At 37.8% G+C, this 23246-nt stretch overlaps 1 protein-coding gene across 22 annotated transcripts in view; it reads right to left on the reverse strand.

The window, feature by feature from the left end:
• MYT1L (myelin transcription factor 1 like) overlaps positions 1 to 23246 on the reverse strand; it is a 307867-nt gene that overhangs the window by 28486 nt on the left and 256135 nt on the right. For all 22 annotated transcript variants that reach the window (XM_077175026.1, XM_077175025.1, XM_077175031.1 and 19 more), the window contains 2 exons: positions 5043 to 5105; positions 277 to 360 (listed from right to left, as the gene is read on the reverse strand). In XM_077175026.1, the coding sequence (XP_077031141.1) occupies positions 277 to 360; positions 5043 to 5105 (147 nt within the window). The remainder of the gene's footprint in view (positions 1 to 276; positions 361 to 5042; positions 5106 to 23246) is intronic.

Raw genomic sequence — 23246 nt, forward strand, 5'->3', positions numbered from 1 at the left:
TATGGTTCGCCTGTAGTATGCAAACAGATTATTAATTTCCAGATTATTCTTTTGAAAGTGAAGGATTTAAAACTATTTCTAAATTACAGATGATTGTATCCTTGGCTAATGCTGAATCCTTTGCTGAAACAATCATCACAGAAACTAGATTTGCTCATAGAAATCAATGTGGTCATCTGCCCTTGGATAACTATCATACAATAACTTTTATGTCTTAAAAAACACTGAAGATATATAAGACCTATACAAAGGCCCTTTGACAATATTTGTTCTCACCTAATTGGCTCTTGGTCTTCTTTGTCTTCCTTACTTTGTGCTATCCTGATTCCACTTTTCTTTGCTCGTGGACAGCCTGAAAGACTGTGTAAAAGAAAACATTTTAAAATGTAATTTCTCATTCTTGGGTACACTTTACAGGAATACACTTTCTATCCAAGAAACTGGCAAAACAGGCAATCCTGTCCAGTTTGCACAGTCAAAGCTCAGGTGGTTAAATAAGGAGAGTTGCAGCAGCCACACGAGGGGGGATCCGCGCGGTGGGTCTGTGATGCAGTACAGGACTGCCCGTGCTGTGCACACCACACACACAGGAACTCCCCCAGCAGTCAGGGAAGGCAGCTCTTAAACCCTCTGCCTAATAATTCCTTCAGCTGACTCAGCAGCAGCAGTGTCACCTTTAATAGGAACAGAAGCCCAGTGTTTCAGGGCTGAGAGACATTATGTCCCCTATGTCTGAGAGGGATGGAAGAATAGAAAAAACAGGAATATCTCTTTGTTGGACTTAAGATTTCTCTCAGGACCGCATTGGTAACATTATCAAACCTTCCCAAACATCACATAACAATTCTGTAGACTGATTGAATAAAAACATGACAGAGCCCAGAGCTTTCAATGCCTTCCAGAGAAGGGTTTCAAGCGCTCAGAATTCACCCAGACAAAAAGACTTGGTAGAGACAAAGTTATATTTAACTAAAGACTGAAAATGTTGTTTTCAACTACACAAGCTCATCTTCCCTTTGCATATGAAGAATTATTATAGAAAACACTTAGTACACTTGACAATGACCTTAACAGATTTTTAAAGATTTTTTTAGGTTGCTGATATCTGAGGATACAAGTATGTCTATCAAAACAATCATGCCTGGTCCTCTATTTAAATGTTATTTCCATCTTAACTATCCACATTATAAAGAAATCCACCAGTATAACACCTTCAAGTGTTGACGCAAAACAGAAACAAGTGTCACCAAAGAAAAAAATTTCCTAGAGAAATAAACAAAATAGAAGATTAAATTTTTGTTTTCAGCATGAGGAAAGGTACATGAGTGTTGTATAGTAGGTCCCGTCTTTGCAAAGAAGAGAAGAGTGGTAACGAAAATAAGAACGGTAACAAAATTTTCAGTTATTTTGTCTTGTCAAAACCAGTGAGGACGGAGGGGAAGGAGCAGAGAAAAAGGTCATGCAATCACAGACAGAATTCTGTGTTAGAAAATGAAGAATAGACAAAACCAGAGTTTACATGCTGCAAAGTCATAAATAAGTCAATTAAAGAAAGAGAGGAATGCTGGCATAGGATATTGGACATAGTACATTATCTAGAAACTTTTAGTGACATGTCATGGCTACATCTATAGTGTTAATAGAAGGGACCTTGAACTGTTGCTTTGACCAGAAAGTTCACATTTGTACAGCTAAGCTCTCTATCTCTGTAAAGCATATTTTTGTAAATAATGATCTGGAACCACACTGAGTCCCATATCATATCTTAGAATTGCCTGTGAGACCTTTAGTGGCCCAGGGTCAGTGCCGTACCAGGGGACATGTCAGCATTAATGGAATAGGCATCTGCACTCTGATATGTGGACCTGTGCTCTCATCCCATTTAATTTTCCATTTTAAATGTAACTGACCATTTTCCTTTTCAAAGCAAACTGCTGTTTATTCCAGCTTGCATAGCAGACACCGAAGTACCACAGTTCTTTGTGTAAAAACTCAATCTGAGAAAGTCTGTGCCAATTAAGAACAGTTTTCTTCAAAAATAATAATTTCTGTAAGAAAGAAGTAGGAGGAAGAGAGTCTGAGGGATTCAGAATAACAGAAAGCTGGCTCTGGGGCAAGGGAACTGTTCGGAAACAGGCTGGTTCACTGCCTGACACACAACCTGGTCTGCAGAAAGTGAAGGGGAGTGGGTGGGTGTTAAAGATACCCCTCCTTTATCTCTGAGAGTAGTTGTACTCACTGGGTGAGAATAACCAGAATTTGCATCTGAAAACTAAACAGTTAATAGGAATTCCTCAGAAAGCAGTATTATTTTGGTAGGTGTACAGATGGGTATGCTTGTAGATGATATTTTCATAACAAAATCTGAACAAAGGATTTCTGCCTTGACTAATGATTTAAAGCTTTCTACATATTAAGTCAATTTAATTATCACCTACTCACTGGTATTTTGGTGTATCATATCTCTCTAAAAGAACTTCCTAATCTATTTCTATTTATTAGAAAATTCTAAGACCTTTCAGGTCCTCCAAACAGACATTTCCAACAGCCAGTTTCTGAGGCTGTCATTATTTCACTTTTCCTCTGACAGTGGATCCATCGAGAAAACATATGTCAAGCCTTTGCTTTAATTTTTTAATTCTGTAACAACCAAAGCTATTACAAGATAAGAATATTACTTTATTTTTCTATGACTTTAATTCCTTATATATGAAGACAAAAGACAAATAGGGGAATTCAATAGCAGTGCACAGTACTATAACTTCTTGCATAAATTGAAGGGCTGTGTAGAACTGCAGAGTTATGGCAGAGTTAAATCTGCCTCACTTATGCTTGCTGTTGAGCAGCCATTTTAAATACCAGTGATAACCTCAGCAGCCATTTAGGAGAGAAGTCTGTCATTCCTTTCCTTCTGAAACTGACAGGGTTGTAATTGATGGTGTCAAATACAAACAAAAATGCTAACTCAGATGCAGGCAGAGCTAAATGCTAATTTTCAGTCTGGGAATTAGAAAGCCCAACTGACAACATGCTGTGGGGTCTTCCATCCTTAACAGCTCCAGATTTAGGCTGCTGGTTTGCTGCCCTTTGAAAGCATTCATTTTGCCAGCCTTCCCACCTCAGAAATGGCCTTGACAGATATCATGATCTGAACAGGGTAAGGTTGGCTCTGTGTAAATGTGTCAGGTCTCCTGAGGACATCTGTGGATTTAAGCAAAGAAAATGTTACTTCACTGACTACATGTCAGTGTTTCTGTGCCTGCAGGCAGCTGAAGACATGGGGTTGCCAGAGGCCTTTTTGGAAGAGAAATTAAGGAGTTATGTGGCCAATGTAGACATGGTGGCATTTCAAAAGACTGCATGTGTTAATTCCCAATGGACTGAGAAAATTCCAGATATGTTTGTTTTGTAGAACAACTTTTTTATATCTTTATATGTACTTGATTATGCTACACAATCAAATGAAAACTTGGTCCAGCAGTCATCTGCAAAAATACAAGAATGTAAGAATTTTCAGACAAAAGCAGGTAACACCATTCAGCTCAAGGTCCAGTCCTTTAGTGGCCAGGACACAACATACAAGGAAAAGGTTTAAAAAATGAATTAACATTCAGTGATTCTCCCCTACCAACCTTGCCAGCTTTTAAGTTTCTTGTTAGTAACACTTTTCTTCTGCATCTTCACTCTCCCACCTGCTTCTGATTAAATAGATGATCAAACACATAAATAGCTTCCCTGAAGTTGGGGTAGAGGTATAACAGGCATAATGCTGGTAGAATGGTAGCTGATAAATTTACATGTAGTTAAATGTAGTTCTAAATTTGACCTTCAATTTCTCTGAAAGTGTGATCAAATCTGCATCATGTGAGTGCTTTTAAAATACTTATCTCTTCTCCTTTATAACATTATTTTTTTACTTTTGGTGTTTAACACTACATTACAGAAATTGATATTGCAATCTTTCATTTTCACAGCCTGTAAAATATGGCATGCTCCCAATCTCTTATTTTTTTCATGTTTTGACTTTGAACTCTTTGCTGCTTTTGGTGGGAAAACATTTTAACTGGAACTTGTGTATTGACTTGCTATAGCCAATTGTAAAACTACAGGGACTTGGTGAAGAAAGCAAATATCCAGACTCAACAGTACTAGTCTGTGTGGGAGTAAAGAGTCTTTACTAGCACAAGAGAGGTAGACTACACTATTATTCACTATTATTCTTTGATTAAACAGTGGATAGATGTTTACAAATATGGCACAGATCTCCTCTACTGATTTAGTTCTCAAATAACCACAGGGGAATTGCTAATTGCACAGCATTTACACCATTAGTTCTACAGTGTAATTGATCAATATCCTAATTAGTGAATAAGAAGCATTCTTTGACCCTTGGTGAAGTTATAGTTAAGTCAGCTTTCATCCATAAATTTCTTTTTCCATTCTTCTGGCTTGGTGTAGTACAAAGTGTTGCAATTTAAGAACAAGCCAAACTTTTTTCTGAAATGTACTAACAAGACTGGTGCAATCAAATGAAAGAGGTACTTTTTCCCTCTGATAAAAGCTCATAAGGCTTCATCTGAGAGAGGTAGTAAAGAACAGGAACCAATTTTGCATTTCAAGGAATACGGAGTGAGTCTGGAAGAGACTGACACAAACATTCAGGAAATACAACTTGTGAGAAAAAGATGCAGGAACAGGATTTCAGTCCAAACTGTGGAGAGTTAAGTTGTTCTGAATGTAAAGCAACAGAAACATGAATGTTGAATTGCTTCCTCAGGCTACTAGAGAAGACAGAGAAACTGAATTTATTTTGTATAAAGATTTTGCTAGATATTAGCAAAAATATTCCTACCTATTTGGGTAATGAGTCATCCTGAAGCTGAGAAATGTTATTCATTAGTGGTTAATATGAGTTAGACCAAGGTGTATCTGTGCAGTGCTCAATCCTACTTCAGTATTCCGAGAGTGAAGTTAGGTCAGTTGAGGCACCTTCTAGCCCTGCAGTCATATGATTTAAATAACAAAACCTTGTCTCTACATACCTTCGATGAGAAGCATAATTTCCAGTTATATGCCCAGAGCCATCACACCCAGGAGTGGGACACCTAGAATAACAATGGAAGAGACACCCAGCAGTTACTGACAGGAAAGATATAACTCCCCATTTAAAAATATTAATTGGCTTATCCTTGTTTCCGCAGGTGCCAGCCTTTGGGACCCCTACCCACTGCTAAACCCGAGCTTAATTCTACACCAGGGACAAACACAGTTTTTCATTCATAAAATGCTTTTGTTTGCTACTCCTCAGTTGCCCACTCCAATGCTTCCTGGATATCTCAAGTACTGGCAGATTAGTGGAGATTTCCCAGCAATCCAATATCCCTACATCACGAGGAATGAGTAGGGTTGACAGCAAATGCACTATCCCCGTGGTGTATGCTTAGGTAGTGGCTAACATTGCAGTGAGTAATTTTCTTTTCCACTGGACCTATTGCTCTAATCCCACTGCATAGTGTCATGAGAGTGCACCATGAAGAGACCCCTTCACCTCTCCATGAAGCAAAGGAAATGCCTAAGACAGGGAAGCAAAGCTGGCCTCTTGCAGAGAGATGGTAACCCACCTAAACAGTGCCAAACACCAAGCTACAGCACCAGACAGAAGTGGTACAGCCCTCAGTGGAATTTCTAATAGTTAAATGACATTAGAGCCATCAAAGAAAATGGATGGATTTTTCCATGTTGCAGAGATGATTGCGATCATCACAGAAAAAGCTACATTATAATGCTAAGTAAAATCATTAGCTGGTATTTGAGCTGCCATACTAAATCACAGAAAAGACAAAGAATTAATTTATATGCATTTTACTGAACAGACAAATGCTACATGAATTCCAAAAAGTCACTTTTCTTGAGCCTGAGTTTTGAATTTTAGCCATGCTATTTAAAGCGATATTTGGAGAAAGCATTCAAATTCAAAAAAGCTTGCTCACAAATTCAGATGTTGCATTCTAAAACATCAGACTTCCATAATGTTGAATTTTTCCACTATTTGAATCAGGACTTCATGCAGACTTTGGCTTCCACCCTTTAGTTAACATGTGCTTTCCTCAAAGTTGGTCCATACTGGTAAGCTTTTGTTTCTCGAGGTTTCTACAGACACTTGAACTTTTTTTAAAATCAGTAATTAGGCAACCCAGAGGCCAGTGCTATGGAGTTGTCATGTTCCATTAAGCTGAATTTCAGCTGCTTTAAGCTAGTAAGCATTACCTACTTCTGAAGGAGCTCAGCAGGGCCAAACTTCAAACATGATTATTGCTACCTTGAAAGACATAAATTAAACTGGAATGTATTCAATGAAGTTCCCATATAATCTTCATCCAGACCAGTTCAGCTATTCTATAGGAAGCATCAAAATATGGTAGAAGTTCTCAGATGTGAGCTGGTAAAGCTTATAAGCTTCCCTACAACACTGAAGTTCCTCTTCTCCATCCCAAACAGGCTGTGCACTTTGGACAAGAAATCTAAACAACATGCTTAGTGTCAATTCTCCTTCTCTCTTGCTTTGTCTTTGCACAGAACCAAATAGGGTCCTGTGGTCTTGCATGAAAGGTGTATTAACATGGCTCTTAAAGACCAACACACAGGCTGACATCATCAAACATCAATCTTTCTGCTTATAGAAAGATAAAGTCCATAATTTCTGCATAGATCCTCCTGATACCAATTAGGTAAAACTACAATCCTTGATAAAGAAGTCATAATTCAGTCTGTATGCCTCTTACCCTATATTTGTTGTTGTGGCTGCACATGGCTAGGATAAACTTTGGTTATTTCTTTAAAAGTAAGTGGTCAGGGCATCAAATATGAATGCTCTTATAATTTGAATAGTCTATATCTATATATGTTCTCATTATTTATTTTTAGACAAATGTTTTAAGATCTACAGAGAGCCAACTCTTGCTTCATGTGTTTTGGGTTTTTTTTTATGCTAGGTAGCTTCAGTGGTCTCCAATGCCTATTTCCATCAAAACTAGCTGCATCACTGAAGCCTGACTAAAGCCTCTAAGATGCTGAATCGTAAGACATGGGGATAAGAATTAATTAAAGGAATTGACTATATTTTGGCTCTACGTGTTCATGGAGAACACATAGAGCCAAAATATAGTCAATAAAGGAGAACTCAGAGCCATGGGACTATTCCTCTGCAGTCTGGGGTACTACAAGGATTTGTTCTTTATGAGCCCATAATTTGAAGCCACTGTTTTCCTCTCCAGAATTTCTGTTCTTTTGAGGATAAGCTATTAGCAAAAGTGAACTATGTTTTTTTCTCATCTTTTCCAAGACTTTCTGTCATAGGCAACATGATTAATTGTGTCTTAACAGAAAGGGTTTATAAGAAGCACCAGTATATCCCATCCATCTTAAAATATGACCATTGCACCTCAACCATTGGGACAGTCTCACACAATTTAAAAGCTATCTTATTTTTCTGTCATTTAAAAAAAATAAGCAATTTTTTTTAAGCAATTTTTTTTCAGAGGCTAAAGAAATCATCCTGCTGTAAATTGAATTGCATATCTTCAGAAATGGCTTTGAACAGTTCATATCAGTTTAAAAATGTGCTTTTGATTAAACCAAATGAGATCTTTATGTTGGCAAGGATTTCAGAATGACCTTTCAAATTTTGATTTTGACACTATTTGTTTTCAAATCTCATAAATTTATATTCACCTTCATGTAACAGATGAAATGAGAGTTTAGTGCAGTTGGTAAGAACACTTTAAAACTCTGGAACATTTATACTTCTGCTGTTTCCATTCTATGGGAACTGCTCTTAACAGTGTGACACATAGGATGCAGACATGTTACAACAGCAGTCTGTTACAACTATGAAGCTATTACAATATTTACTTACTATCCTAAACAGATTAGATAAGGAGACAACCACAAGTTCTTGTGCTACTGGAATTGGGATTCTGTATTTTCCAAATGTCTCAGCATATGTAGGAATGGCATATACCTTACTACTTTGCTATCATTTACTAACTATGCATATATGACTTAATCATATGTACAAACAACAATGCCAGAAAAATGTATGCACTGCTTGTAAGAGGCAGCTGATGTGAAACTCTTTGAAAATTACTATCGGAGTATGTGGCAAAAGAGAGCTGCAGTTTTCCATGCTTACTTAAAGCAAATCTGATTTGGCAGGATCAGAAACTCATTTGTAGAATTTACATAATAGCTTATTGTAGCACAGGAAATACTTCAGTACTGTAACGAGGGAGGTGACAAAAGGAACTGACTCTGTGAAGAGTGACGTTCAGGACATAGAATACTAGCACTTGACTACAAATTCAGGGCATCCATAAAAGAAAGGTTTTGTCAGGGAAGGGGAATGCAGTGCCTTGATGTCTCATTCATTTCACAGATCATTCCATAGAAGCATTTTTGGGAAAATAAGCAGAAGCAGGAAGTAGGGCAGGCAGCAGAACAGCAACAGCTGTGGCAGCTGGATTCAGTATTTGGCTTAGATTCAATAGCAGGAGAAAAAAGGGTGAGAGGTAAATTGAGAAGAATAAACTTAAGCCCTGCTTCTAATTCTTCACTGTGGAAAGACTGAAGGTGTGCAGCACTTAAAACAAACTTCTGTCACGTTGAGGAACTCAGGAAGGTTCCTGGGACTGGGGAGGAAATGGATGCAATGCCCAAATGAGCTCTGGAAGGGTTTTTCCAAATGCCAGTGGTTAAAAGTCTTGTTGAAACCTCAGCTCACAAGACACCCCAGCTCTCACCAGCACAGGGCACTACAAATAAGACCCATAATTAAACCTGTATTTGTAGGCTTTTATCTAGGTCTACAGGAGCAAGATAAGCTTACATGTAGTGTACATACTTAGATTTACAGCTTTACTAGCATGACAGTGAATAGGATTTTACAGAAAGTGTCAAGACAAAACTGCAACAGTTTCCTCCTCATTACTGTGTATTACTTTGGTTGACTTACTTTTTCAAATTATTTTAAAACATAAATTAGATCCAAAACATAGAGATAAAACAAAGACATAAAAAAGTAATTCAACATTTTTATTTTTGTCCTGAGGGTATCAGCTCCCATGGTAAAAGAATAAACCATCCATTTCTCTCACACTAGCCAATTGCAATGAGTTCCTACAAAATACCTTCCATCACCCATCATTAGTAAGCTGATGAATCAGCACAAAAGACTGATGTTACCTTTACTGTTTAGTTTACAACATTTAGATCCTACTATGTTGCACATCCAATCTTCCCTTGTGAACACATGTAACAATAATACTGTCTATTAGAAAGAATATCCTATAAATCACTAATTAACTGTTTAAAGCAGATGCAGCTGGCAAAAGAAAAATCACATTGAATTGAACAGGGGAATAAATCAGGAAACTGTGCAAAAATTCAGAATGGTCCTCCATTATGTTCCACACTGCCAAAGAACCGGGATTAATATAAAATTATAACTTTCCCATGGTTTTACTTTGACCACGCAGTCAATCTCTATAGTAGAGGTGTGATTTTTCTATTGAAGATTCAGAAAAGGCTAGAAAAATATAATTGTTTCCTGTGGGATTTTTTTCATAACAGAATGTAGAATTTTTTATTGTCTGGTGGTTTCCATCTATTTGAGATTCTGTTTTGCTTCACTGAATCACCAGGAATGGAATTCATAGGTTGGGAAGCTGGCAGACAGACACAATAATACTTGCATTTCTGGTTTTTGCCTGAAGATCTGAGAGTATTTTAAAAACATTATTGGATAAAATCTCACAGTGGTGCTATGGAAAAGGGAAGGATCTGGTAGAGGAAAATTGGACAATAAAGAGTCTAAATTACTTTACACAGAAGTGGAAAATAAACTAGAAGTACAGATTTTTATTCACTGCTCTGTTTGCAGCTAAAAAGCCGTATGTCTTCTGAAACTACATATAGATTCATAACAAATTACGGTGGTTTGGTGCTTTTTATTTTTTTTCTAGTGAGGTAGTCCCAAAACAAAAGGTTACGAAAGTAAAATGGTAAAGAAATTGTGTTTGCAGTTCCCTGAATGAGAGAAGAGAAAAAAAGGAGAGGGCAAGAAAAGGGAAGGCATGAAAAGAAGCCCTGTCAAATTAAAAACTGGATTTTCTGTGGAGCATAGTAGGTTTATTGAGTGTCTGTTCCTTTATGATTTTGAGGGCTTGTCAGAAACTACAGGTTTGCAGCTCTTGACAAACAAGTCCTCTTTTTCAACTAGCTAAGAAGCCAAAAGAGAGAACAAACTTTTCTCCAGTTCCTTCCTATGCCAGTCACCACTAAGCTGCAGGGAGCACTCCCAGGTGAGAAACAAGATCATGAGAAGAGCTGTGTGGTCCTCAGTGCAGACTTTTGGCCTCAGGTGTGTCAGTAAGAGTCAGTGCTATGGCTATTGCTATAAAAACACCTCTTGAGCAAGGATTGGACAGATAGCAGCAACTCATTTTGTCTTTACTCTTCTGAGGAGTCAGAGCAATGCCTCCAGCTATTACTGTTCTAGCCAGCTCTGTGAAAGCAATCTGGATATGTAAATTGTAAAAATCTTATTTTCAGTCCCAGGTATTTTGGTGGATTGTCAAGTTATAATGAAGTATGTGAAGTGGGAATGCTGCTGATTCTTTTCCTCATGATGACACAGAAACGTTGCTGTCTGTTCTAACTCCAGTAGGAACACAGATATTTTCCATAGAATTTGATTTTTGAATTCCAGTGATGATACTTTCTTTTGCTGTCTAGACCAAAACGCTCTACCTACACAATCTATCTATGAATTTGCAATGAAAAACAGTTTTGTTAGGATGGATTTATTTCCCCTTTATTTTCCTCAGAGAGGTGCTATATCTACATACTTCTTCACTTCACTCCTTCCCTTCTCTTTCCTGGCGCCTTTCACCCGGTTTTCAATCTGCTATCCTTTTCCAGAAGCAAGAATCTCTATTTGCTTTTGCTCCATAGTTTGCTTTCCATCCATATTCCTCTCCAGCACTTGTGTGCTGCATTCTACTCCCTGATTTTCCAAATAAATTTCTTCTTGTCTCTTCTTGCCTCATTAACATTTTCTCTTTCTCCCTTTTGCTTCTTTTTTCCTCTGTTCCCTTTGGCTGATGCCTTCAATCTCTGTTCCTCCCTCATCCTTCTTCCTTTTATGATCTCTAATAACCTTGGAGTTGATGTTTCTTTCTTCTTTTCTCCTTCCTCTTTGTTGTTTTTTCCCATTATCTTTTCTTTCATCACCCTTGTTGTCCTCCTGCTCTTTTCTCCCAGCTGATTTTATCATTCTTGCTGTCTGCATTGCTTGTGGTCCTCTCACATTGCTGAAATGACTGGGCACACATTCTGCCCTTGTGTCAGAGGAGAAAGTGCTGTGTGTGAAACCTTAATACAGAATTTATCGGCTGTCGAGACTCAATGAGTCATTTTAAGTACCTTGCCCTCTTTTATTTTTATTGAAGTCCTTGTGAGCTTTATCACTTGCTTCAAAAGGAGCAGAACCAGGCTAACACTAGGCGCTTCTGGAGATTGCATTCAGAGCTCATTTGAGCTCATTTGAATTGGTTCAAGAGGCAACATAAACTCTATGGGACAGTCATGCACATAACGAATATTTCAGGAGATTTTACATCTCTGGTTTCATGTTCAAGGCTAAACTTATGTTCCAATCCTCACAAATGTACCTATAATGACTGTGCAAAGTCAGACCTCTATAAATATCAAAGTTTCATAAAGATGCATTGTAATAAAAAAAAGTTAAATTTAGATTCATATGTTAATGATTTTCTTCTAATTGTTCTAGCCAGAAGGAGTATTTAAGCACAGAAATTTAGTTTTAGGAAAAGTGCTAAATATCACTTTTCCACATGTAAAATACTGCTAGCATTTCTCACTTAACCAAATGCTACTGATATGACTGGTCTCACTGGAGCTAACAGGGAAATTTAAATGCCAGATCCACAGCAGATATAAAGGAAGAGCATTTCAGGAAATGACAAGAGCCAGCAAAACCAAAAAAATTGTGTGGAAGGGCAAGTGGGTGAATTAAAAAAAAAATCTTTTTTCCATCTAGTCAGGTTTTTTTTGGCACTGGATCCAATGCCAGTTCCAGTGGGAGTGGGCAGGAGAGCAGGGAGATCCAGACAAGGATCCCTCCTGGTGGGGCATTACTGTGCCCTCTCAGAAGACATTGGGAGAAGTACAGATTGGAAGACTGGAAAGAAGTGCAGGATGGAAAGACTTGTTATTGCCACTTTCACCGTACAGTGTTTCTATCCATGAAGGAACAATGCCAGGCCTATGGAGCTAGTCCAGGCATGAGACTAAAATAATTTTGGCTCAGAGGCTTCATGGAGTAACTTCAGTCTCTTTTATCTCTGCAAAGAGATTGTTCTGTCTCTTTCTCTTTGCCTCTAGAAATCCCCAGCAACTGAATGGTTCTGAATTGGGGTGTGCTGACTGCATACTCCTCTCCTCAGGTACAATTTAATTAATTCCCTGATTTTCTGCATATGCTACTTTTTCTGTCCTTACCTGATGCTATCATTCGTATTGCATTCCTGCATTTTTTGAACCATGTGGGGGTGAGAAAGAACATGATTATGTTTTTTAATTACACTGAAATCCATTTTCCTGTAAGCAGCCTAAAATGCATCATGCTGGCACATAAAATATTGCTGTGCACTCCAATGCACAGATACACACAATGAGTTTAAATTAATTATATTGCTTTAGAAAAAATATTCCCGCGCCTTCCATTACCACCTCTGCATGCTGCCTCTTTTGCTACCAGTCAGGACTTCCCAGCTTCCCAGCAGCAAGTGCCACGACATGCTGCCCGCTGTTCTCACATCTAGCATCAGCACATAGCCCCTTAACATGCCAGTTGCCAAAGGCAGGGTATGTGCCTAATGTGAAATAGCTTCTGTGCACTACCCAGGGGGTGCTCTGTGCTCAGAAGCTGCCAGGGGGAAGCTATGAATCAGTTCTCCCCCTGGGCACCTTGCCCACGCTTTCTCTCCTGCCAGCATCGCCTGCCTTGGAGGCAGCACCGGGCAGCTGCAGATCCCCTCCCTGCCGCAGAGAGCACTTCCTGGCACCAGGGATGAATCAGTTCCAACATATGCAAATTCAAATGTTCATTTCCAAACAGCTCAGCCTTTGGAAAAAAGCTTCATTTGTATGTGAAGGAATAACATAAAATGATGGAGGCACAGAGAAAAATGCAGGAGAAGAAGCCTTAAGAGAACATACCCTACAACTAGGAACAAAGCCATGCAGATTCTCTTGTCTCCTAATAGCATTGCTGTAAGCTTGTGCTCAAAAAAAACCAAAACAAAAACAAACAAAAAACACACACAAAAAAACCTAATTAAAAACCCACACGGACTTTTTAAAACCCACATGGGCTTTTTTCAGTAAATTTATGTGAACACATTTGTCTCTGAAGAAGAATGCCCTATTCCTGGTTGGTCTATTAATATGGGAACCACTAAGCTTCCAGGAATATCTGCCACTCTGTCACTGCACAGCAAGATTGGTCCAGGTTTGCAGAATAGCCAGTGACATGATTTCTATAGCTCCCTGCATGTGACAATGGGTCCAAGTGAAGCACTTGAAGGCAGTAACACAGGCATAGCATTTGGTATTCTTTACTTTAAAAGGTGTCTTCAAAAGCTCATATAACCAGCCTTAACTTTTCTGTTTATGATGAAATTTGGAGTTTTAGCTCAAAATTAAATTAAAATTAGGCTGAATGTTGAGTAATTTGAAAATTTACTCTTTAAACTAGGTAATTTTTGCTTGGTAAGAAATATACTTTATAGTCAGTAACCTGCTGGTTATCTTGAACACCTTAAAATTATAAATAGAATAATTCTTTAATTTTCATCTCTATGCTGCTGCCTCTCCCATGCTCTGCTCTTTTGTGCTTTGTATATCTTGTCCTAGGTGAAGCAATTAACACGGGGTGTGATGGGCACTGCAGTATGACCTTGAAGCTGTCACTTCCTGTGAGTTTCCTGGAGGTTTGGAATGACTTCAAAATCTATGAATCTGGAATACTCAAAAAGGTCAGCATCACAGCAAGGAATGCTGAGACAAGCTATCAGATTAGGATTGCTACAAGCAGAAGAAAAAAAGGTTACCAGATTTCGTGTAGTCTGTGGCCTTAACAATCCACTGAAGCTGTTGGTGGGAGATTGGGCACAAGCCAATGTTAGCCATTCCTTAGCTATTCTATTTATCTGTTTCTTGTTCAACTTGTGCATGCACCAACAACAAAGAGAAGGATTCTACAAGATCACAGGAAAGAAGAGAGTTGGATCAAATGTATGGGGGAGAAAAAAGGCTGAGTGGGAAGGATGGAAGAACATGGAGAAATTCCAATTTATATGTCCTTCTTCAAAATGGTGTATCTAATATAAGCATGAAAGACCAAGCTTACAAAATACTTCTAGATCTATATAATAAAGAAAGAAGCAAGAGTCCTGCCTCTGAGTTCTCTCAGCCTAGTATTATGGCAAAGCCACAAATCAATAGGATTGTAAACATCTGTGAGTTCTCTGGGAAATATATCCTGGGCAGCATGAGAGCTAAGATGTCTGCAAAAAAACCCCAAGCCCATTAAAATAATCCAAGTGACAAAAAATGTAATGGGCTGGGATTTTCTTCACTATTAACAGCTTTCTCCTTACACTCCTGTTTCCAAAGAGCAATTAAAAAGATGATTTTCAGTGCACATCCAGAAAGGTAAGGTAAAAATAATAGTTTGGTGTAAAATCTTTAGGTGACTAATTGCATCTTAATGTTGAGAGTTGTTTAGCTCCACATGCAGCCACTGCGCCGTGCTCATTAGAAACCTTGAGAAGTGCTATTTTAGCATGAAGTTCTTTACACTAGATGGACTTTTACATGTTTTCTGCATGTCTGTGTTTCTGTCTGGAAACATCTATCATCTGGTGACAGGGACAGGCTAACACTTGGAGAAAGGGAGCAAACTCAAGAGTTTCACTTTCCCAGACAGATAAAGCAGAGATACTACTTTCTATTTTGGATTGAAGCATCTACAGCAAGTGAGCAAAATACTTCAGTTTTCATTTCATGAAAACAAGCAGCTTTTCCCCTCTAGGCCTAAAAACATTTGTCAGAAGCCTAAGTGAAGAAATATGAAAATACTGAGTGTGAATTATATCAGACTGTGAGAGGCAGTCTGGTCTCGTAAGAAGGCTAATGAACAGTGCAGCTAAGGGAAATTCAGTTTTGTTACTGATTTTCTGTGTGACTTTACAATGACTCTTGAAACCTTCTTGGGCTTGCTCTAATTTTTCATGTGGTTGACTTAGGACTCATGCTCCACACTGAGTGCTAACTTCCCTCAGACATGCAGTAAGCATATTTAATTCATACTGAAGGGAAAAATCCCTAGTGAGAGTGTAGTTATGAACCTGTCTACAAGGAGGACAGCTGGGCATTACCACAGTTATGCCATCCCTGCAAGTATTCCATCCTACTGCCTCAAGCTAGACTCTTCTGGTAGACACTGGGCAGACAAACCAGATGTAATGAACTAACACCTAGGAAGGTACAATTTTCTTCCCAGCACTCTCAGAAACACAAACAGTAAGGTGCAGGCTCGTACTGCTACAAGACATTGCCAGATGGTTTTGGGCCTGAAGGACTTGATATCCAAGGCCAAGGAAGTTAGCTTGCTCATTCTTCTGAAAAGTGTAAAGCAATTTTGCTGCTGTCTACGAATACCTAACAGGTTGGTGTGGTGAAAGCATAACAGACATTTTCTCAGAGCTGCACAGCTGAAAGACAGCCCAATAAATGGATAGAATTCAGCATGGGAAAGCAAATTTATTATAAATGAAACAAAAGCAACCAAGTATCAATCTGGTCAATAGTTGTGGGAACTCCAACCTTGGCAAAACTCACAACTTGACTGGACAAGGTCCTGAGCAATCTATTCCAACTGGACTTGATCTGAGCAGGAGCTTAGACTAGCTAACATTTGGATACCCCTGGCTACATGATTTTATAATTCTGTAATGCATCTTAAAAGCTGTATCAGAGAGAATACTGTTTGGCCTCCTATTAGCAGTACAGATGCAGCCCTTAGTTGGAGGCTCTATTCCAGAAATATCATGCACTATCATTTTTCCTTGATTCCAGTCCCTTCTGCATAGTTCAAGTTTCAACCACCAGCAAATTTATCACATTATTTTATATATTCAAAATATTTGTGTATTTCTTTGTATTTGTATGTGTTCTTCTCAACAACTGAATGTGATGATTTGAAGTCCAGCTTGCAGAGTTAATGAATGCTCAGAAATTCTCAGTGAGGTAGATGAAGTGGATCACAACAAATATCCTGATCAGTTAGAGAGACTGTGTACCCGAGATAATACTCTCAGCTTCTACTCTGGGCATCCATCTGCCTCTGCTTCGGAGTTTCCTGTTCCCCCTGAAAGGAGGCTGCAGCTGTCTGGGTAGCAGTAAAAGAAACAACAGAGCTTTTAGTACAGTATTCAGTAACCTGAAATTGGTGTCATTTCACCCTAACCTCTCAGAGTGGATGAGGCAGTTTGCACATCATGAGAACAAAGGAGATGTCCCTTCATTGAGGGCAGGATCTCTGATAAGACCATTAGAACTGCTTCAAGCTAAACTCTTCATATTTCTGCTGGAATCTGAGACTGTATTGAACAGCACGTAAGTAATAATTCCAGCTCCGTGTGAATGTTCCAAGGTATCATTAAATAGAGCACTTGAGAATAAATTGGGCTTTTCATTGATATGGGATATGCTCTCATATCTTTTCTTACTTTGGCCCTCCTTACTTTCTCCTCAAAGTTAACAGAGGCAGAAAGTCCATGCTTCTGTACAATTCCCACTTCTGCAACTCCCACAGGACAAGGCAGTGCAAGCTTGGTTTATACTGTAAGCATGTCACAAAAGAGATGCATCAGGTTTGCAGTTTGAGAGCTGCAGAAGTAGTTTCCCAAGCAGCTGCACAGTGCAGGGAGGTTGGAGGTTCCAGCCTCCCTGGATAAAGGGCTGTGCAGGACAATGGCCCATGTGGCTGCACACAGTGGGGCTCTGCTGTACCTCAGGGCTCACAGCTCCCATGCGCTGCAGAGGTAGAAAAGCAGCTCCCAGTGAGACTCTAACTTTCCCTTATATTAATTTTACAAGAAGGTTTCCCTCAGATTTTTTCAAAGCAATAAACTTCTTTTCCAAAACCACTTCCTGTTTTAGGTGCTTATAGGCAAATAAGAATGTATTTACTGCTCCTTACTCTGGTTTCTAATTGACTTGGTTAGTGCTGATACAGACCTTGTCTAAACTTTGATTAACACTTTTCTTTTTCCAGGCTGGTGAGGAAGAACCATAACTTTCTATTATCAGAATGTAAGTTTACATCTTCTAGTCAAACTCTGCCAAAATATTTTTTAAGAAATCGCTATCCTTGTAACTATTCCTGCTAAATAAAAGCCCTTTGCCAAGGACTTGGAAGAATATTACATGGGGCAGGAACCTAGCTGCAACACAAATTCTCTGTTTTGATTAGCTCCAAGGTTGGGATCCTCAGCTATACATGACACAGAAGAAGTACATCTTCATTAACCTTCTTGCATGAAGTAGAGATAGGTATAATTCCACTCAGCACCCATTCAGACACAGAAAACCCACTAATTTCAAGATGAATACAGGATCACAGGAAGGTCAATTGTGGAATAAGTTATCCAGCAAATGACATCTTACAGAAATGTCTCTCATAGATTGCCACTTCCCAGTACTTATAGTTGTCAACTGTATCTTTTGCACAGAATGTAATCCATTGGCAGTGTCTTTAAAAACAGCCAATTCCCCCTTTTCATGGTGAGAGAAGTTTGTGAGGACAATCACCCCTTGGATAAGTATCTTATTCATTACATTTACTTTACCTTTGAATGGAAGTATCTTCATTGACATGAACAGATAAAAAAGTTTTTCTTAGCCTTTAAGATAATCCCACTTCCTTTTGAATTTTAAGATGGAATAAAAATATTTTTGAAAATGTTCTTGATTATATAAGACCTTATATGAAGCTATGAACACATCTGGTCTGTGGTACATTAACATTCACAAGAATTTTGCAAAAATTTGAGATATGTGGTCCTGATGTGTTTACTTATTACAATTTGTAAATCAGCAACATTTACTCTGGCTTCAGTAGAGTTAACTAAAAAATTGTAAAAATTAAATTAAAATCAGTAAAATTATTATTAAACATAGTGTTCTTGATAATAGTTTTGCATATAAAATCTGCAGAACATTTTGCATTGAATATCAGTAATTTTTCATTTACAGAGGCTTATTGTATCAAATAGAATCCAAAAAAAGTTAAGAACTTCCTTACCAACACTTGAATAATTAAACTTTAAAAATACTCTTTTCTTTATAAAGGGATAGTGATAGGACTCTATCTATGACAGTATCAACCTGAAACTGGTTTTGTCAAATGGAAGAAGTGCAAGCTCTACGTGGAATTTGGCCTTGTAATATTGTTCTCACTCCATTTAAAACATGCTACTTAGGGAAAGCTTTTCAAAGTTGCAGAACATAATCTTGGATCTGAAGCCTGATAAAGATAGTGGGAGGTGTTCTATTGGCACAGTTGCCCAGGGATGCTGTGGATGACCCATCCCTGGAGGTATTTAGGGCCAGATTGGATGGTGTTGAGTAACCTGGTCTAGTGGAAAGTGACCCTGCCCATGGCAGAGGGGTCGGAACTAGATGATTTTTAAAGTCCGTTCCAACCCAAACCTTTCTGTGATTCTATGATTCTATCATTTAAAAATACTTCAGATTAAGTCTCAGTAAAAAATTAGAACCATCAAAGGACTTTTTCTGTGAATGGGAATGTTGAGGAATAAACCTTAATTGGTTTAAAAAAGTAAAGAAAAAAATTCTTAATAATTCCATTCTTTCAGATTCTTCACACTCAAGCCACAAAAGTTGTATTTGGTGTTATTCAAAAGCAAGGCCCTTGCCCCTCCTTCACAATACCTACACTTATAGAAAATACTTACGCTTTCCTGACAGATGTTGCTTGATTAGTGCATCAGAGTGCAACCACCACCTACAATGGTTCCTGGAGAAGCCTTGAGGAGAAACCCATGAGCTATCATTTTTAAAAATTATTCAGTTATTTTCATATAAATTTTTATGATTCCCCTGAAGTTTTTCCTCTAATTTTTTTTACAACTCTTATTCATTGGGAACAAAACCATTTTTCTCTGCAGTCTCCACCATATCTCTGCAGTGTCTAGCATAACCAACATTTACAGCTTTTAAATGAAAACTTATTTGTGAAATGCCCAGCAGTCACTGAATTCACTCCCCATTAAAGAATAACTCTGGGATTTAAAAGAAAAAAAATACAAATATTTTAATGAAATAATTAAGCTTTTTTTTATTCTTTACCTATTATCTGACATCATGTCTGATTCATTACTGAAATAGGGATTTCAATGTTTTTTACCTATTAAATTCTTCTTTAGAATACTTTTGGTATGCACCATGTATTAAAGAAAAGTGCCAGACTGGCCTAGAAAAAAGTAGTTTTCTACCTGTGAAAAAGAAAAGAAAGTCTATGACTTGGTTTTCTTATAAACTGCATCTGTATGTTTTGATTGTTTTCCTATTTAATATAGAAGAAAAATACTTGGGTATGTAATCTCTTCTGAATAAATTACAGTTCTTTTAACTGATCAAATGCTTTCATAATTACATTCCCATCAATTTGCAGTCTGAAAATTTGGAAAATAGGTTCTGTTCATCTCGGTGTACTGTTAACTCTGAAGCCTGAAGAAGGCATTTTAAATATCTCTCTGACTGACTACTTTACAGCTCATTATTTGAATGAAACTATGTAAATCTTATAGCTCTGGAAACTACATCTTAAATATAATTTATTCAGATTCATTTTTTGAAGGACCTGTCTTTTTTCCTTTTTTTTTTCCACAGTCGAAAAAATAATACCTAATGATAGTAATGTGCTTATACTTTAGTCCTCTGCCTCCTTATTACAGAAAACATGTACTGCTGAAGCTGAGTACAGTGCAAGCACAGTCAAGCATACAAAAATAATCAATGATGGCCAGTGGTAAAGTACTCGTCAAAATTTAAGGTTGTTTCATACAACTGAGGCCATGCTGAAAGAGCACAGTGTTGTTATCTGTGGAAGGAGAGAAATCAACAGACTTTGAAGCAGTGGAAATTCTGTGTGTGTTAGGGTAGAAGAGCAGCTTTTACATGCAGATGAGCAAATGTAAATTCCACTTACTGGGAATACAAAAATATTGTAAAAGAAGATTATGATGAGGTGTATATGAGGGGTATGGGATATTTTAGAGATATAAAACATTGATATAGATACTACAGTGCTGCAAAAACTGTACCACATAAAGTCCCAATAGCACTGAGATAAAAGTAAAGGGATGAATTTAACTGCATGGCAAAATCAGATGTTACTGTGCAGATACAGACACCACATAATCAAGTTAGCAACTGGCCATTTTAAGAAACCAAATAATGCAAGGAATTCTGTAACTTCAAAAAATTTAAATAAGGCAATCAAACATGAATGCTAACCCAAGAGAGTAGCTGAGGGCATCTGCCCAGATCATCACTGTTGTATCTTAGCGTAACTCTTCCAAAGGCAGCAGAGCTATGCTAATTTACACCAACTGAGGATCTGGACAATCATGTTTAGGACTTCAAGTGACAAAATTACTTTTATTTTTGGGTATATATTAAAGGGTTTTGGCAAGTCTGACCAAACACAGAAAGTGCAAAACACTGCATTTTTAACTCCCCTTTTAGCAACTGTATAGTTTATGCAACTTCCCATGGGGATCGCCTCAGCACTTGGGATATACCACAGCATCATGTTGCAGATCTTTGCAGATCTGGATGGAATGAGTAATTGGTTATGATCTGTTGACTTGAAGCAAAAATGATCAACACCACAATGGGAGTCTGCACAATTACCAAATTGTGCCAAAGAAAAGACCCTTGAATTGATTACAAGCAAATGCCAGGCTGAATGAGATTAATTATGTAGGACAAGTTCAATGACAAAGAAGTATGACCAAACCCAAGGAAGACAGAGGCAAATGTACAAATGGAAAAACTCCAAGACAAGAAGGCCTTAGAGAGATCATTGGGCATATTAACACAGCTAAACAAATTCATTTATAATTAATCACAATTAAGTGCTCCTCTCAGAATAGTTGCTTAGAAACTGCACAGACTGACAAGAGAAAAGTTTCAAAAATTAAAATAAACCATCAAACAAACATTCACACTGAAATATTTGGTGATTAGTGAAGAGCTAGGAACTAAGGAATGTATCTTCAAAACTGCCTAAATTCTTATTGCAGACACTGAATTCCAATTTCAAAGTTAGGCATATAGAAGTTGCAGGGATGTGGATGCTCACCACTTACATTCCTTCTGAAAACAAAGACTCTTTAAGTCATACAGGTTGCTTTGAAAAAATTACTCTGATTCAGTGATTGTTCATCTGAATTGAGACTATTTTGGCAATAACTGAGTGGCAAATGGTTTTAAATAATGATTCAAATCCAAACAGTAAAAAAAATACAAGCTACTGTTATCTTTTGTTTTGAATAATTAAGTACATAAAGAAACAGGCCATGAACCGTTTGGCTGTTGTAGATACCACTATGCAAAGGAAGCCTCTCATTTCAGAGCATTTCATAGTATTGACAACTTACTAAGGCCCTGATTCTGCAAGGTGCTTCATGCAAACAATTTTCTGCCTGCATGGAACATTTCACAGCATCAGAGATACTGAAATGCAGATGGCTTTTAAGGAGCTTTTTAGAGAGTACATGCTTTTAAGACTACCTCTGAGTAATGAAAACAATGATGAAGGGTCTTATGTAAACAAAACTCAAGAGTTTTCCATTTCAGAGACAAAAGTTGACAAACTTAAGTGAGAAAAATGGAATGACTCAACCTTACCAGAGTCTGAATGAGTTATTCTCACAGAGAAAAAGCCCAGCCACTTCCATATGTAAAACTTATTGCGACTACAGAGATGAGGTTGCTGCAGATGATGGGTTTCTATACAAAGGACATTATCATAACACCACACAACATGAGGTTGGAAATGCTAGGTATAACCTACAGTGCCCATTTGAGTATTGAGAAGTGCAGGAACAGAGCCCAAGGTGTTCTGTTCTGGCCAGGCATGCATGCTGCCATCAAAGATAAGGTATCCAAGTGGAAATCTGCAATAAATACAGGAAACAAAAATGCAAAAAAAACCCACTGAAACCACATAAGATTCCTAATTTCACTTGGCCCAAGGGTTGTTGAGCAAAATGGGAAAGATTTTTCCTTATAGGTGAACTAATCATTGGGGATCTATGTTCCTTGGTTTTGTTTTTAACAATTTAAATTAGACTAGCACACTAACTTGCAATTTAAGAACACATAAAAAACTACAGTTTGTTCAGTTTTTTGTTACCACAACATTGCAGATAAATTAATAAAACACTATCATTTACAAATGGCTCAATCAAGTACTTTTTAGCATTTTTCGAAATACATCACATCTGGTCCTTGCAATCACATTTCCTATACAAGTTAGCTAAAGCATCAAAGAATTTCAAAAAGCGTCTGCAGATTCAAAGGATACATACTTAGCATCAAAGGAGTATTTCAACTTAACACAAGATTACTTACTAGGCTCAACAACCTTAGTATTCAAGAAAAACTGTAATGACAACTTCTATTAAGTTTCCATGTAGAAAAAAAAGACATAAATAACAGGAGTAAAAAGGTGAAAATAGGAATGGAAATGATTATTTCTCTTGCAGCAAAGAGTAATTTTCTAGGATAAAAGTGAGTGAAAACTATATAATGGGTCTCAAGTCTTTCTGCATTCTTATAGGAGGACAGATGTGATCTCAACAGGAAAAGGGAAAGGGAAGGTGGGAAAGGGAAGGTAAGGCAAAGGATAATACTTCTTTGTAGATGAAACAACAAATGCACATCCAGGAACTGAACATCAGAAACACCTCAAGTAGAAAACACAGGATACAGGTGGAGAATTCACTCCAGAAGGTACACAGAATTCTGCAGGAATAACTGGTTTGAGTACATAAAGTGACTGTATA

Source organism: Agelaius phoeniceus, chromosome 3 (assembly GCF_051311805.1).
Source record: "Agelaius phoeniceus isolate bAgePho1 chromosome 3, bAgePho1.hap1, whole genome shotgun sequence".
Lineage (NCBI taxonomy): Eukaryota > Metazoa > Chordata > Aves > Passeriformes > Icteridae > Agelaius > Agelaius phoeniceus.